This window comes from Lissotriton vulgaris, chromosome 9, assembly GCF_964263255.1.
Source record: "Lissotriton vulgaris chromosome 9, aLisVul1.2, whole genome shotgun sequence".
NCBI classification, from domain to species: Eukaryota; Metazoa; Chordata; class Amphibia; order Caudata; family Salamandridae; genus Lissotriton; species Lissotriton vulgaris.
In genome coordinates this window covers 588,354,097-588,368,489 of record NC_141697.1, presented here as the reverse complement: position 1 = coordinate 588,368,489, position 14,393 = coordinate 588,354,097, and the positions used below count along the sequence as shown (strand labels likewise).

Here is a 14,393-nt window from a genome sequence, read left to right as displayed (position 1 = left end):
GGACACATTTTGGACAAACGCCCTCAACCAGTTCATCAAAACGCAAAAGTTTAAAATGACAATGCTGCGGGAGGTCATCCCACCTCTACGAGAAAAGGATTATATGGCTACAATAGATTTCAAGGACACATACCTCCACATACCAATGAATAACAGACTCAAAAGATTTCTGAGATTCTTCCTGGACAAGGTATATTACTAATGTGGGATAAAATCAGCCCTAAGGGTTTTCACAAAATGCCTAGATGCTGTAGTAGGGCATCTGAGGAGGAAAGGTACTTCTGTTTATCCCCAGAAGGTTGGCTGGTAAAGGAAAAGCTGCTCAAGCAATGCCAGGACTGTATAGAGATATTAATGACAACTGTAAACAACACGGGGATCTCCGTCAACAGGGAGAAATCATGCCCTTAATTGGAAAGGGAGAAGTCATACCTCAGGGTAAGGCTAAATTCCAAGGAAGATAAAGCGTTCCTTGTTGAGAGGAAAATCAGGTCATTGACAGAGCAAGTTTGCCTTTACCAGAAAAGTACATCTGACAGGGAGGACTGTGATGAAGCTGATGTGGATGGTATCATGCATACCACTCATATCACATACCAGGCTCCACATGAAACCACTACATAGTGGTTACAGAGACATTGGCCCAAACGAGGCAGAGTTGGGAGGCAGAGCTGGGAGGATCTAGTAGTGGTTGTCACACAAGGAGATGCAATGGTAGAACTCAGGGAACAGGTCTGTAGACAGGCCTTTCAAATAACCACCTCCCCAGTCACCATAACAACAGAAGCTTCCCACACTGGGTGGGGAGCGCACATGGGGATCTTGAATGTCAGGGTCCTTTGGAGCCCACATAAGGCTGTGACATACACAAATGTGCTGGAACTCAAGAAGGTTTCCTGGCCTCTGATTCAGATGGACAACACTACCACCATGTTGGCACAAAAAAACAAACCCAGTGGTGACAAGCTCTCACGTGCTAACCAAACTAGCACAGGACATGGGCATGGGCCATACACAGATGCATAACTATAATAGCAGTCCACCTACTAGGGATACATAACTCAGAGGCAGACAAAAGAACGCCCCACATGACAGGAGCTAAATCAGAAAGTGAAAATTGCTAAAGCTTTGCATTCAGATACCCAAACCACCAGTCACTGGTGAATGCCCTATTGATAGAATGCTCAGTTCCTCTGTGTCCCTAATGATGGAGAAATACAAACAAACAACCATGAAGATTATCCTCCTCGCACCCCAGTGGGCCAGACAGACCTGGTTCACTGACCTAGTGAGGCTAGTTTAGGGCAATGTCCTCCCAACACAACCAGACCTATTTACCAGCCAGAAGGGTCAGATGTTTCACCAAGAACCAAAAACATTCAGCTTAGCAGCATGGCTCCTGAAGACCTAGAGTTGATATTTCCATTATTTCTTCATGGAATTTGTAAGTTTTAAAAGAAGTGAGCTGACAAACATTGAGAGAATACTATTCCGCAAAGAGGACTAGATTCAGATGGTGGTGCTCCAAGGAAATAACTCTCAGGACCTAGATGGAGGATGTCATGGTTCTAACATACTTATCATGTCTACTGGATATGGGGTTTGCATACACCTCACTAAAGGTACACCCGGCAGCCATTGTCGCGTACACAAGAGGGGTAATAGGAAGAAGTTTATTCGAAAAACAAGATGTTGAAAGGTTCCTAAAAAAAACAAAAAGACTGGCACTGCCCAGAGCCGCTGCCACACCTATGTGGAATTTAAACCTGGCGTTAACACAAGCCATGAAACCACCTTTTGAACCCATGCACAATGCAGGGCTGCAATTCCCCATTTTGTAGACGGCTTTGGAGTACCCTTCACGTTCATATGCAGGGTGAACAAACTCCAAGCACTCGCAGCCTGCGCTGCGCATTCTATTGAGCGGGCGGGGCCGTGACGGAACCGTTCCATCACAAGCACAGCACACCTGAGGCTTGTGACGGAGCGGTTCTATCACGAGCATGGGAGCGCCACGCTTCCCCCCCCCTCCCACCCCCTAGCGTTGCGGCTGAATTACCGCTGCAGCCAAGGGGTTAAAGAAAGCAACACTTGCCTTCATAGCAGATGCCTCGATCCGTGACCTCTGCAGTGCAACATCATAGTCTTCTGTACGTACCTTCCCCAAACACTACTGTGTGGACATTCCAAGCTCACAAAGAAGCTCAGGTGGGACAGGAAGTACCTAAACACCTGTTACCAAATAAAAATTATTTCCCCACACAACATCCCACAGGTACGAAATTACTGCTATACAATCTATGCACGGCATGAGAATCCAGAAAGATTCATGCTGCAAAACGAAGTGGTTACTTAGCTTGAAGGCTTTTTGGGTTCGCATGCGACCCTTCCACCTCTGCCAGAAAATGCGTGCCGGATTTACAACAGAAGAGAGAGGGGAACATAACATGAAGGAAGGCATGAATGATGTTTTCAAGAATCTGAGGGTGTCAAGATGTGGGGCTTCTGGGGTGCATGTCAGACGTCATTAAAGGAGTGGCATAATGACAAGACATTGCACTTCAAAAGTGCCTTCCCTTGTGGCCTTAGAGAAAATTTATTTGTAGGTCAATTCTTACGAATTAGACCCACCTGTTTCCACCTTACCGATTATAGAACCAAGGTCAAGCTGTTAAGCAATAAGTTGACAGACACACAGGTTACCCACATTCCATAATAGAAAAATCAGAAAAGGAAGCTATATTCAGCCATAGGGAAAATCTCTAAGCATGTAATAAGAAAAGCGAACCACAGCCCCTTATCTGTGTTACTACATACGCGGGCATGTCCGATGAGGTCCAGAAAATGATAAATAGGAATTGGTGCATACTGAAAAGTAACTGCCTAAAAAAAACACTCTTCTCGTTCAAGAGAAACACCAGCCTTTGGTACAGACTAATCCACACGAGACCCCTTAAAAAAAATAGAATCAGAACACACAGTGGCGCCTACCTCAAGTGAGGGGACATTTTCCATGTGGCTAATGCTCAGTTGGCTCTCTTGCATCACACACAAAAACTATTGACTTAGGACTGAGATATCCTTGGGAACAGGGGAGCCCCACTAATTGCAACTCTACAAACATGATTTATCTGATAACATGTCCATATAAACAAAAAATATGTGGGAATGACAACCAGGAAAGCAGGACTAAGAATTACTGAGCATCAAAGCGCCTTTAGATGCAAAAGGGTGACAACAAAAGTGAGATCACATCTAGGTGGCCATACTGAAAATGACTTAAAAAGTACAGTAGAGAAACTCATAACAGTAACAATAGCCCCACGAATCTACACGAGCAGAGATGGCACTATAAATTAAAAACGGATAAAATTGGCCTAAAAGACGAAATCCCGTGGATCATGCTGAATTCAGGAAGATGATGCCACTCCACTAACCTGTCATAGACACGCAATACAACAAAATCATCCTTGCTCTCACCAGTCACTGGATATAATTAGACCTACAAATCAACTAATAGAAATACTAACATGTGGTACCTATATTGAGGGGTTCGCTATAAACAGCAAATAGTGCGCAGCGCATAGGAATCTCTGTATTTACGTTACCTCCCTGATACCTCTACCACTGACATAATCCTAATTGTGTGATGCTTCCACTGTACTAAACAACGTTTATAACGAAACTTTTTGTCCGCAGGGAATCCAAACGCGGTCGTTACAACAACCGCGTTGTGATTCCGCATACCGTTACTCTGCAAGTCGGAACAACGACATGCGGAGGGGGGGGAAAGGTGTTGGATTTAAAATCCAACACCTTCCCTACTGTCCGCACAGACTGGAGTTGGAATAGTAAATTATACTTTTCCAGCATCCAGCGCCCCCCCTCCGCAAGTCGTTGTTACGACTTGCAGGGTAATGGTATGCGGAATCACAACGCGGTCATTGTAACGACCGCGTTGTGATTCCCTGCGGACAAAAAAACTGCGGGATAAGGAGGCATATTCTTCCACTGTTGACAGGATGCTAATAATACACGTTGGCAAAGAGAATAAATGATAACTGGTGGGACATCCACCCCCCCCCCCCCCCCATATCAAGGCAAGGAACTCTAGAGGGACAGCCTCCACATATGTTCAAATCAGCCCAGAAGGCTGAAAAAGAAATTACTTGAAAGGCTAAACAGTACTAACAATACACATCTGTGCGCTATAATGCACAGGGTAAAGCTACCGTACCAATGGTTTTGGGTTTTGAAGCATGGGTGATGACGCACATGGAAGGAAGAGCTCTAAATTTTTTTAGCTTTTTTTTTTTGGTTCACATCTCCTGAGGCGGAAAGCCGGGAGAAGCAGCTTGTGATTTTAAACTTGTGTTGTAAATTTACTTTTTAATTCCTGTACATTGCACTTTAGGGCGCCGTGCAGCGGAGCTAGCGCTTTCACGCGACCCCCCTTCTATCGGCTCCCATCGCCGTTCGCACAGGCCGCTGGCCACGCCCACTTGTAGGCCACGCCCCCTCCCGCCCCTACGGATTCCTACTTCAATGTGCAACTTCAGAACGCGCAGCGGACGTGCGCAGCGGGCGCGCCTAAGGCAAGCCCGTCTGCGCCCGTCCGCGGCCGGACGGGGCTAGGGGCACGTCTCCATGCCAAACTGACATCGTATTCTGCTGAGGAGCTCACTACTCTCCAGGGCCACTGGCCGCTTTCAGAGTCAGTCCGTAGCCACATTGCCTTACTAGGGCTCGCCCCTCCATCTCTGCCAACATCGGCCTCCCTGCCGGCATTGTCGCCGCTGTCCTCTCCTTTGCCTGACTCCCCTCCTCCCACTCCTTTATTATCGATCCTTTTGCTCAACACCAGGTCAGCGGTCAAACACCACCATGAGCTGTTTGTCCTGCTTGATTCCGAGAAGCCCGACTTACTGCTCCTGACCGAAACCTGGTTTTGTGATTCTTCCCTACCCGCACTTTTGGCTGCTTTCCCCCCTTCCTACGTTGCTCTACGCGCCGACCGCCCAGCGGGTAGGATAGGTGGTGGTGTGGCTTTAATTGCTCGGTCCGAATATAATTTTCAACTTCTTCCCTCCCCCCCATTCCCCCAACTGAATTCCTTGTAGTTCGTTCTCTTTCCTTTTCCCCTCCTATTACGTGCCCTTTGATGTATCGTCCACCCCAGCCTTCGTTTTTGTTCTTGCCAGCATTTCAAGACCTATTGGCCACCCTGGCGGTCAACTATGCCTCTGTCTTGGTGCTAGGCGATTTTAATTACTGGCCCTCGGACCCTTTAGAGTGCACCTCATCTAAACAATTCACTGAATCTCTCCTTTCCCTGAACTTTGTCTCTCACATATCCGTCCCCACACATTCTCATGGTCATATACTCGACCAGGTTTGGTCCCTCAACCTTTCTGTTTCCCCGGTGTCTGTATCTCCCTGTCCCTGGTCTGACCATGCCCTTATCTCTTTTTCCATCCTTCTCAACTCTGTTTCTAAGGTCCCGCATGCCAAAAACACCTGGGCGCGGAATTGGAATCGAGTTGATCTTCCTTCCCTGACCTCCCTGCTTCAGAACTCCTCTCCGACCCTCACTGGTCTATCATCCAATTCACAAGCCATCACTATCAATACCTGGCTGGCTGGAGGTTGCGACTCGGTTGCTCCATTACGTCGTATTTCTACTCGACGACCCAAGGACTCCAACAGGTGGTTCAATGACGACCTAAAGGAACAAAAACTGACCGTACGGCAAGCTGAGAGGCAGTGGAGAAGAAATTACTGCCCCTTATTAAAAATTCATTACTCATCTCTATTAACTGAGTATAAAAAAGCCATTCTAGCTGCCAAAACCATCTATTTCTCCACAAAAATTCTGACAGCAGAAAACAAATCTAGGGAGATTTTTGGTATAGTCAATGACCTAGCCTATTCTGATAGAGCCTCACCCCAAATCCCCCCAACCCAGCCCTTGTGTGACCAATTAAACTCTTACTTTCTGGACAAGATTGTAACCATCAAGGCTAACACCCCCCCTCTTCTAATTTTGTTGATCCTCCCCCCCCCCCACTGTTCAGTGCCATCTTACCTCAATTCCCCCCCTCACTGAGGAAGTATTCTTGGAGGTGCTTGAGCGCCATGTCACATCTTGCTTTCACGTGTCAAGGCGGCGGGAATTGAGGGCTCAGCCCTGGTCTGGCTATCCTCCTTCCTGAGGGACCGCACCCAGGCGGTCCGGCTGGGGGATTTCACGACTACTCCACTCCAAGTCACCTGCGGTGTTCCCCAGGGTTCCTCTCTTTCTCCCTTACTGTTCAATCTTTACATCTTTCCTCTAATCTTTGCACTTCAGCAGCTGGAGGTCACCGTATATAATTATGCGGATGACCTCCAGCTCATCTTTAACCTCTCTTCCTCTCCCCTCTCTGTCTCAAAGTTCCAGTCTACTATGATTTTCATCAGGGACTGGATGAACCACAACCATCTCAAGCTGAACCCGGACAAAACCGAGTTGGTTCTCACAGGTGGTTCTTCCAGTCCCTGGAACTCTGTCTTCTGGCCCTCTTCTCTTGGTCCTTCCCACACTCCTTCCTCCACAGTTAAAACCCTGGGCGTCAAAATGAACAACCAACTCACTTTACACTCACAAATGAGTTCTGTTGTTTCTTCCTGTTTCCTCACTCTCCGAACCATTCGCACTGTTTCCCGTTTTTTTTCCCCCCCAGGCACTTAAACTGATCATGTCCGCGCTGGTGATTTCGCGGCTGGATTATGCCAATGCCCTGTACAACGGCAACCCAGCATACAGCCTGCGGAAGCTCCAGAGGGTTCAGAACCAAGCGGCTCGTTTGGTGTATGGTCTCCCACGTTTTCATCACTCAACACCCCTCCTTAAGGAGCTTCATTGGCTTCCTATCAAGGAACGCTCCCTTTTTAAAACCGGCTGTATGGTTTTTCAGGCTCGCCAGGGTACTGCCCCGCCTTCATTTCCTCTCTGATTAACGAATATGTTCCTGTCAGAGAGCTTCGTTCTTCTTCTAAATCCCTCCTGCAAATCCCACGTTTCAAACGTAAAAAGTGGGGAGGAGCCAACTTTTCAACTTTGGCTCCTACCTTTTGGAACTCCCTCCCCGACCACCTACGATTTGCTACACACTATTCCTCCTTCCGTAAAGATCTAAAAACTTTTTTGTTTAAACAGGCCTTTTCCTTGTAACTTGTCCCTGCTTTCTCTGCGTCAGGCTTCCACTGCCCTGAGTTGCTGGACCTATCTCTATAGCGCCAAGAAACCGTAGGGTGAACGCTGCGCTTTACAAATGTTTTAAATTCAAATTAAATTCAAATTCAATGGCAGTTCCATGCCATATCACGAAAGGCGGGAATAGGTGAAATCGCAGCCCCTGTACGCCGGAGTGCTAAGAGGGGAGCAGAACGATATTCAGTGGGAATATTACAATTTTGACTGATCTTTACCACAGAATGTGACTACAGGGATGTGCCCTCTAGCCTGTCCTTGTGAAATGTGGTAACCCTGAAAACTCCCTGGGGTATGTACACATATGTGGTTTGGCATGAGTATGTGGTTACAGTTGGCAATATTTCACAATGGCCCTTGATTTGGTAAAGCGAGGTGTCCCTAGCAGCGATGCTTGCCACCGCATGTGCTTCTGTGTACATGGCCGTGCTCAATGTGTTGTTTTGTTAGTCCTTTTTGTGTTGCAAAAATATCAGACGCTTGTGTTTTATGCTCTGCGTTGAATGTCCTACCCTTACATCATTAATGTGTGTATGTATGTTCTCATTTCTTTCTGTATGGCAGGCATCAATACATGCTCCAGTGACGGGCAAGTGTGCCTGCATTTTTACTGTTTATGCATGACCCGTTTAGTCGTGCTTTAAAAAAAAAACCTGGTTTGCAGGACGTAGGGAACTAGACACAGACAAGTACGGACTGAGGAGTACTAACAATTAAGTCCTCGCAAAAGTCCCGGAGCCCTAGTGGCCACTAAAACTGGGCTGAAACATGTTGATGCAAATCCGTGTGTGAGGACATTATATCCTCTATAGACACCCATATCGCCTAGTTTTTAACCCTTTCCTTGCTGCCGTCGGCCATTGGCCGACGGCAGCACTACCTCCCCAGTGCTGCCGTCGGCCAATGGCCAACGCGGCCCCACCTGCGCACGGAAACGCCCGCACCGCGGCGGAATTACCGCCGCGGTTAACGGGTTAACCATACCAGAGGGACCCAACATTAAATGGAAACGTGGGTACCTTCTAGGTATTTTGATCTCACTACAATTATACCCGTCAGTGAAAATATCAAAAGTGCTACTTGTAATATGGTCGCGCCCTTCCTGGTTTATAGGGACCAGGATGAGACCCAATGATGAAGCATGACACCAATAGGGTGTGTGAGGGGCACCCCTTGGGGGTGACATGTGAGGGACTTCTGAAGCATGCTGAACACTCCATGCTCTTGTATGAGCAAAGGCGTACAGGATGCTTTTTTGTGAGAGTATATATTGACAATCCCCACTTAAAAAAAAAAGAAATGGGGCGAAAGACAAAAAAATGAAGACCATTCTGGTCCCAAGTACTGAATGGCCGAATAGTGCACATCATTTGAATCCCGAAAGTCTTCAAGCTGCAAAACACCTCTTACATGTAAGCAATCCTTTCATAGCAGTTGACTAGTTTTCCGCACCTTTCCTCTGTGGTACAGGAAACCTTGGACTGTGTTCAGCCCTCAGCTAAGGTGCAAGTCTCTTTGCTGTAGTATGGCACTAAGAATGGATATTACCATTTGCTAATTTTTCCTGCATCAGGAAATCACCAAATCTATTTCAAATGATCTGTCACCTCTCCTTGCGTTTCCTTTTCTAAGGTCTAAACCTGTATTGGAATGTGCAGCTCAGTCTTCTTATTGAAATTCCCACATAGCTTTTATATTTGTTTTATCGACTTTTATGAATTTTCCCGAGTGGGTCAGTGTTCTTTACTATATATTGTCGTTTTCCAAATTAAACCTAGCATTGTGAATGATTGCAAATATGTGACTTTTGTATGACACAAACCTAGCCACAAGGCAGCTGAGAGCTCTGCAGCGTCCAGTCAAAATGTTCTCTCCCAGAGCACTCTGCAGTGGTGTTTTTGTATTCACATTACTGCTTTTCATATAGTAGTTCTCCCATGTTGACTGACTTTGTCGATCTTTAGATGGAGAAAGACGAAGAAGAGACGCGGGAGATCTTGCTGCCCAACTGGCAGGGCAGCGGCTCCATGGGCATCACCCTAGAAGAGAATGAAGAAGGTGTCTTTGTCAAGCAGCTGGTAGAGGACTCTCCTGCAGGTCACACCGGGGTGGTCAAAGAAGGTGAGTAGCGTGTGTGTGTGTTTGTGTGTGTGTGTATGTTCTACGATCGCTTATGTATATTGTCCACATTTTATGCCATACAAATGTCTCCCACTTTGTGCCTCTGTGCACATCTATAAAATGGTGGAGCCAATTCTGGTTTATTAGGACCAGGATGAAACCCGATGATGAAGCATGACACCAATAAGGTCTGCCCTGAGCTACTGCCTGTAGAACAGGGGTCTCCAAACCGGTCCATGCCAGCTTTTTTGGATATCCCCATTGAGATACATGTAGTTATTTAAAAAATCTGGCATGGATCCGGCCCTCCAGGACCGGTTTGGAGACCCCTGCTGTAGAAGCTCTCACCAATACACGTGGGACACATAGCTGCAACGAGTAGGATTCAAAATGTACAGTGCTATCAACTTTATCATAGAGGGGTGCCCCAGGGCTATTCTTGTGCCCATTGCCCATGGCTGGACATTGTGCCAAATTGGCACACCAATCCTGCAACCTAACATCAGTTGGTGACATCACTTGAGGATTCTTACCTCAGACTGCAACATCACTCCAGGAAACTGATCCCACACTTTAACAATATCATACTGTAACTTCACTCTGGGGACATGATCCGAGACACTACTAAAGCACTCGGTCCCAGGCTGTGAGAGCTGGCCGGGAGCCTACTATCAGACCATGCCTTAACTCCAGACCCTCATGGTGACAAAGTGGGGCCGCTAGGATGCTGCTGTTCTCCCCCAGTGCTTGCTTTGATTTGCCATCTTTCCATGTCTTCCCATGTTTATTAGTGGTTTCTGCTCCTCCCCGGAATGTGCTTGGAAGTGATGCCCTAGTTACCTTGCATGTGTGCTAGGACACTCTACCGTGTCTCTTGTTTTGTTTATCCTCTGCACTCAGCTCATGAACCTATTTTTTGCAGGTGATCAGATTGTGGGTGCCACTGTTTACTTTGATCAGATGTCATCGGACGAGGTTAAGCATCTGCTAGCGAGTATGGGTCACCACACCGTGGGCCTGAAACTACAGAGAAAGGGGGACCGATCCCCTCTTCCTGGAATGACTTGGTCTCCAGAGGCGTTCAACCTGAAGAGCCCTGACGTTGTGCTGGTGAGTCGCACACCTAAGACCCTGGATACATGCGTTTTCAGTAGCGTAACATGAAGCCCTGTGGTGGTGGGGGGGTCTCCGAGCTTCAAGGGGCTCCCTTCAGAATTGTGCAGGGGCGGAGGGCCCATGATGTGAGAGATCATGGCTGCGTCTGGAGCGTTGGGGGAGGGGTGCTCTATGTCCTTTGCAGGGAGGCCCCCTCAAGTTTCGTTATGCCACTGTGGCTTTTTGTTTTGAAGAAAGCGCAGGGCTTGCCCCGAGACAGCCGTCCTTTCTTCTAATTTATGGTAAAAAGTTTTAATGCTGTGAGCACTGTCTCTTACCACTAACGCCACAAGAAGTGGCCTAGCAAGAACGTCACAGGCCTTGATTCAGTTAGTTAAAATCCCATCCACCACCAATTACCCCGCCCTTTCCCAGGTTAGTTGGTGGCATACTTTCACAGGGCACCGGGCCCGGAAGACTCCGCACTACTGTGTAGGGTTGCCTCCTTTCCAAGAGAAAAATCTAGGGCCAGATATAGGAAGGCTATTACCGGTCTGTAACGGCCGAAATCAGCCGTTACCGACCGGTAATAGGCTTTTCCTATGTAGGTGGCACATTTACCGATTCGGTAAATACCGAATCAGTATTTACCGATTCGGTATTTACCGACTGACATGTAGGAAGCACTCTGAAGAGTGCTTCTGTGCCTTAAGGATTCGTTATTTACCACCAACTATTAGTTGGTGGTAAATAAGGAATACCTCTGTAAAAGCAAATGTGTGCATTTACACCAGTACCATGTGGCAGACACACATGACCTTAGGGCATGTATGTATGCCACATGTGCACACCAGCACCAATCAGGGGTGCAACAGGTGTCAAAGTGACACCCTGCCACCCTTGACTCTTTCCCTATTTTACCGAATCGGTAATTGACATTCATTCCTATGGGCCTCCAGGCCCATAGGAATGAATGGCAATTACCGAATCGGTAAATACCGATTCGGTAATTACCGAATCCTAACGATTCGGTAATTTTTACCGATTTTTTTTTTTTATCAACATTGTAAATACCGATTCGAAAACACCTACTCAGTAAAATTCGGTATTTTCGAATCGGTAATTTACAATTTCCTACATCTAGCCCCTAGTCCATTATTGTTCTTTTAAGAGTCTGCAAAGGCCTGGACGTGATATTAAAGAAGAATAAAAACTAAACCATATGTATTCATTTTTAACATGACTGTTCTGTCTTTGTTTACTTTAGTTATTAGTCATGGCTCATAAACACAGCGCTAGAAACACGTTTAAAAGTGCCTACTATGTATATTTGCTGTATGTACAGATAAAGGCTAAAAATACCGGCTTTAGGTGATTTTGCTTATTTTTGTACCGGTGGGACACCAAAATACTGGTGGTGCAGGTGGGAAACTGGTCAGGTGGCAAACCTCCCCCTGTGTCACTGCACCTGCTGCACTATTCATACCTACGCCACTGGTGACAAGCTTTATATCAGGCCTTAGATGCCTTCGGGTTTCCTGCCATCTACGTCTATCATGCAGTCAGACTTTAAAATACCCCGAAATGGGTGCTACTTTTTTCTCTGTTGCCCATTTAGAGAAATGAAAACCGTTGCAGAGGGAGGATGGACGGCAATGTTCACAAGACATTTATTGGCATTGGTAGCTAATCCCAGGTTCATGCTGCGCTATGCAGTATGTGTGTTTGAAACCTGCCTCATATTTGTAATGTCCTAGCAAAATATTCCTGTCTGTACTTTGGCTCCCACCCCACGAGGATTGGTAAGCACAGATGCCAACACTGTTCTGTGTGAGCAGTGTTGTTTGAATTCTAGGTAGCTTTTCAAATTTGAATGTGAGTGACTTCTATGGATGTGACTACCATGGACGGCAATTCACAAAATGCCTGGGGTAGCAGAAGTGACATTGCACACCATTTGACCTTTATTTTGACTCACAGGCACATGCTTACACATACTAACATATTCACATACTCTTGCACACACAAACATACTCTCACCCACAAGCATGCATGCCACATGTATTTAATAGCATTTTTTGCTAACGCTAGCTTCCCAATAGGGTCATATTCCAGCGAATGTACTCCATTGTTTATTACACTAATAATGAATAATATTAATCATTTTTTTTATAATAAAAAAAATGACAGAAAACCAGCCAAGTGGATATCCAATCAACGTTTATTAGGAAAAGCTGCCCCTGTGTACCAGGCACTGATTTTGCCACCTTTGAGGCCATGGGTCGCAAAACCAGTGCCTGGGGTAGCAAGGGGCAAGCCAGGCAGCTGCGACCCCCCCCCCTAAATGATGTCCTTTGTTACTGGCTGCAGGCCTTCATGTTGGGTGCAAAAAGTTTGAGGTGTCTCTAAAGGGTCTTGGCCTGCATAGTTAAGGTAGTGGCAGAACCACAAACTATATGTTCAAGGCATATGAGCGGTAGATCACATGCTTTAGCATAGATCGCCATATGGTGTTGGGTCCGGATGTTTGCACTTTGTTTTTGTTCGAAGAAGTCTTGTAGTCACGAGGTAGGTGACTCCTCCTATCATTGATAGTGCGCATGGGCATCGACTCCATGCATAGATTGTTTTTTCCATCACGGGTTTCAGATGCGTATTGCTGCACTCCGGTTCGGTACCATTTTCTGACCCCTTCTAAGTGCAATCCACTACCCTTGACGCTATTGTTATCGATCACGTTTTCTCATTCGACGCTCTTTGTTTCACTTTGAAAAACTTTCCATCAGAATACCGGAGGCTGGCCGTTGGGCCTACCCCTGCCGACCGCTCTAGCAGTCGATGGAACGGACTCCATTCAAGGTGTGTCCCTGGTGTCATGGGAAATTTCCACCCACCGACTTGCACGAAATTTGCAAGCTCTGCTTGTCCCTGGAACACGATGAGAAGGACTGTGACACGAGTCGATCATTCAGAATGAAAAAGATACTTTGTGATCGTCTGGCTCGGCGCCACGAAATGCAGCATCAGAGCGACTCAATTCCGGGCATCTTCGGAGAAGATTCCGGTATCTAACATCCAGAACAAGAGCCAGAGAAGAAGAGCAGATCTCTGTGTCTGAGGCCGACTCTGACTTGAAAGAAGAGGAAGATATCACTTGCAAGTCAGCATACTGTGAGTAAACCCCCTGTGCCCATTTCACATAAGACACATGCTCCAGTCCCTCCTTCACCCTCGGGTTCAGGTCTGCACAAACAAAGCGTTTCCGATGCCCCGCCCTCTGGCCCGGCTCCGAACCAAAAAGAGAAGCCTACTGGCTCTGTCTCGAGCCAGCCCGCTCTGATACCAAACCAACACCTTCGACAACAAAACATAAGACCAAGCATCTATCAGTCATTCCTTTGGGACCGAAGATTCCACCTTTGATGGCGAAAGGCATTGAGCCGAAACCCTCCAGTCCAACGAATCTTAGCCAAAACTTTCCAAGGACAAAGACTCGGAGCTGAAACCCTCCAAGCTCAAACACTCAGAGCCAAAACCATAGACACCCAAAGGCTCAGATGAAACCTTCAGTGCCAAAATCTCCACGGAAAGAGAAAGACACTCTCCCTAAAGAGACTCCATCTAATGAGCCAACTTTCGACCCAAAACAGAAAAAGCTGGTTATAAACACTAAAACAGGACCTATTCAGGCAACCATTCCAAAAAAACAGAAAGCTGACTTTCCAGAGGACTATCATATCCATCTTAAGAAGAAGAATGTGGGCACTAACCCATCCTCCTTATATTCCACATCCTTCTCCTGCTCCTAATCCTAACTTGATTATTACTCCCTTAAATACACCAACAAGGCCTAATACACCTGACCCACAGGATGAAGGGGATGGGGATGAGAATCGGCACACTGACGCTTGGGAAGATTACCATA

General features: G+C 46.7%; 1 protein-coding gene across 5 annotated transcripts in view; it reads left to right on the top strand.

Annotated features, from left to right (window-relative positions):
- AHNAK (AHNAK nucleoprotein) overlaps positions 1-14,393 on the top strand; it is a 140,263-nt gene that overhangs the window by 89,070 nt on the left and 36,800 nt on the right. For all 5 annotated transcript variants that reach the window (XM_086938166.1, XM_086938165.1, XM_086938167.1 and 2 more), the window contains exons 3-4: positions 9,217-9,373; positions 10,296-10,483. In XM_086938166.1, coding sequence (XP_086794292.1) covers positions 9,217-9,373; positions 10,296-10,483 — 345 coding nt within the window. The remainder of the gene's footprint in view (positions 1-9,216; positions 9,374-10,295; positions 10,484-14,393) is intronic.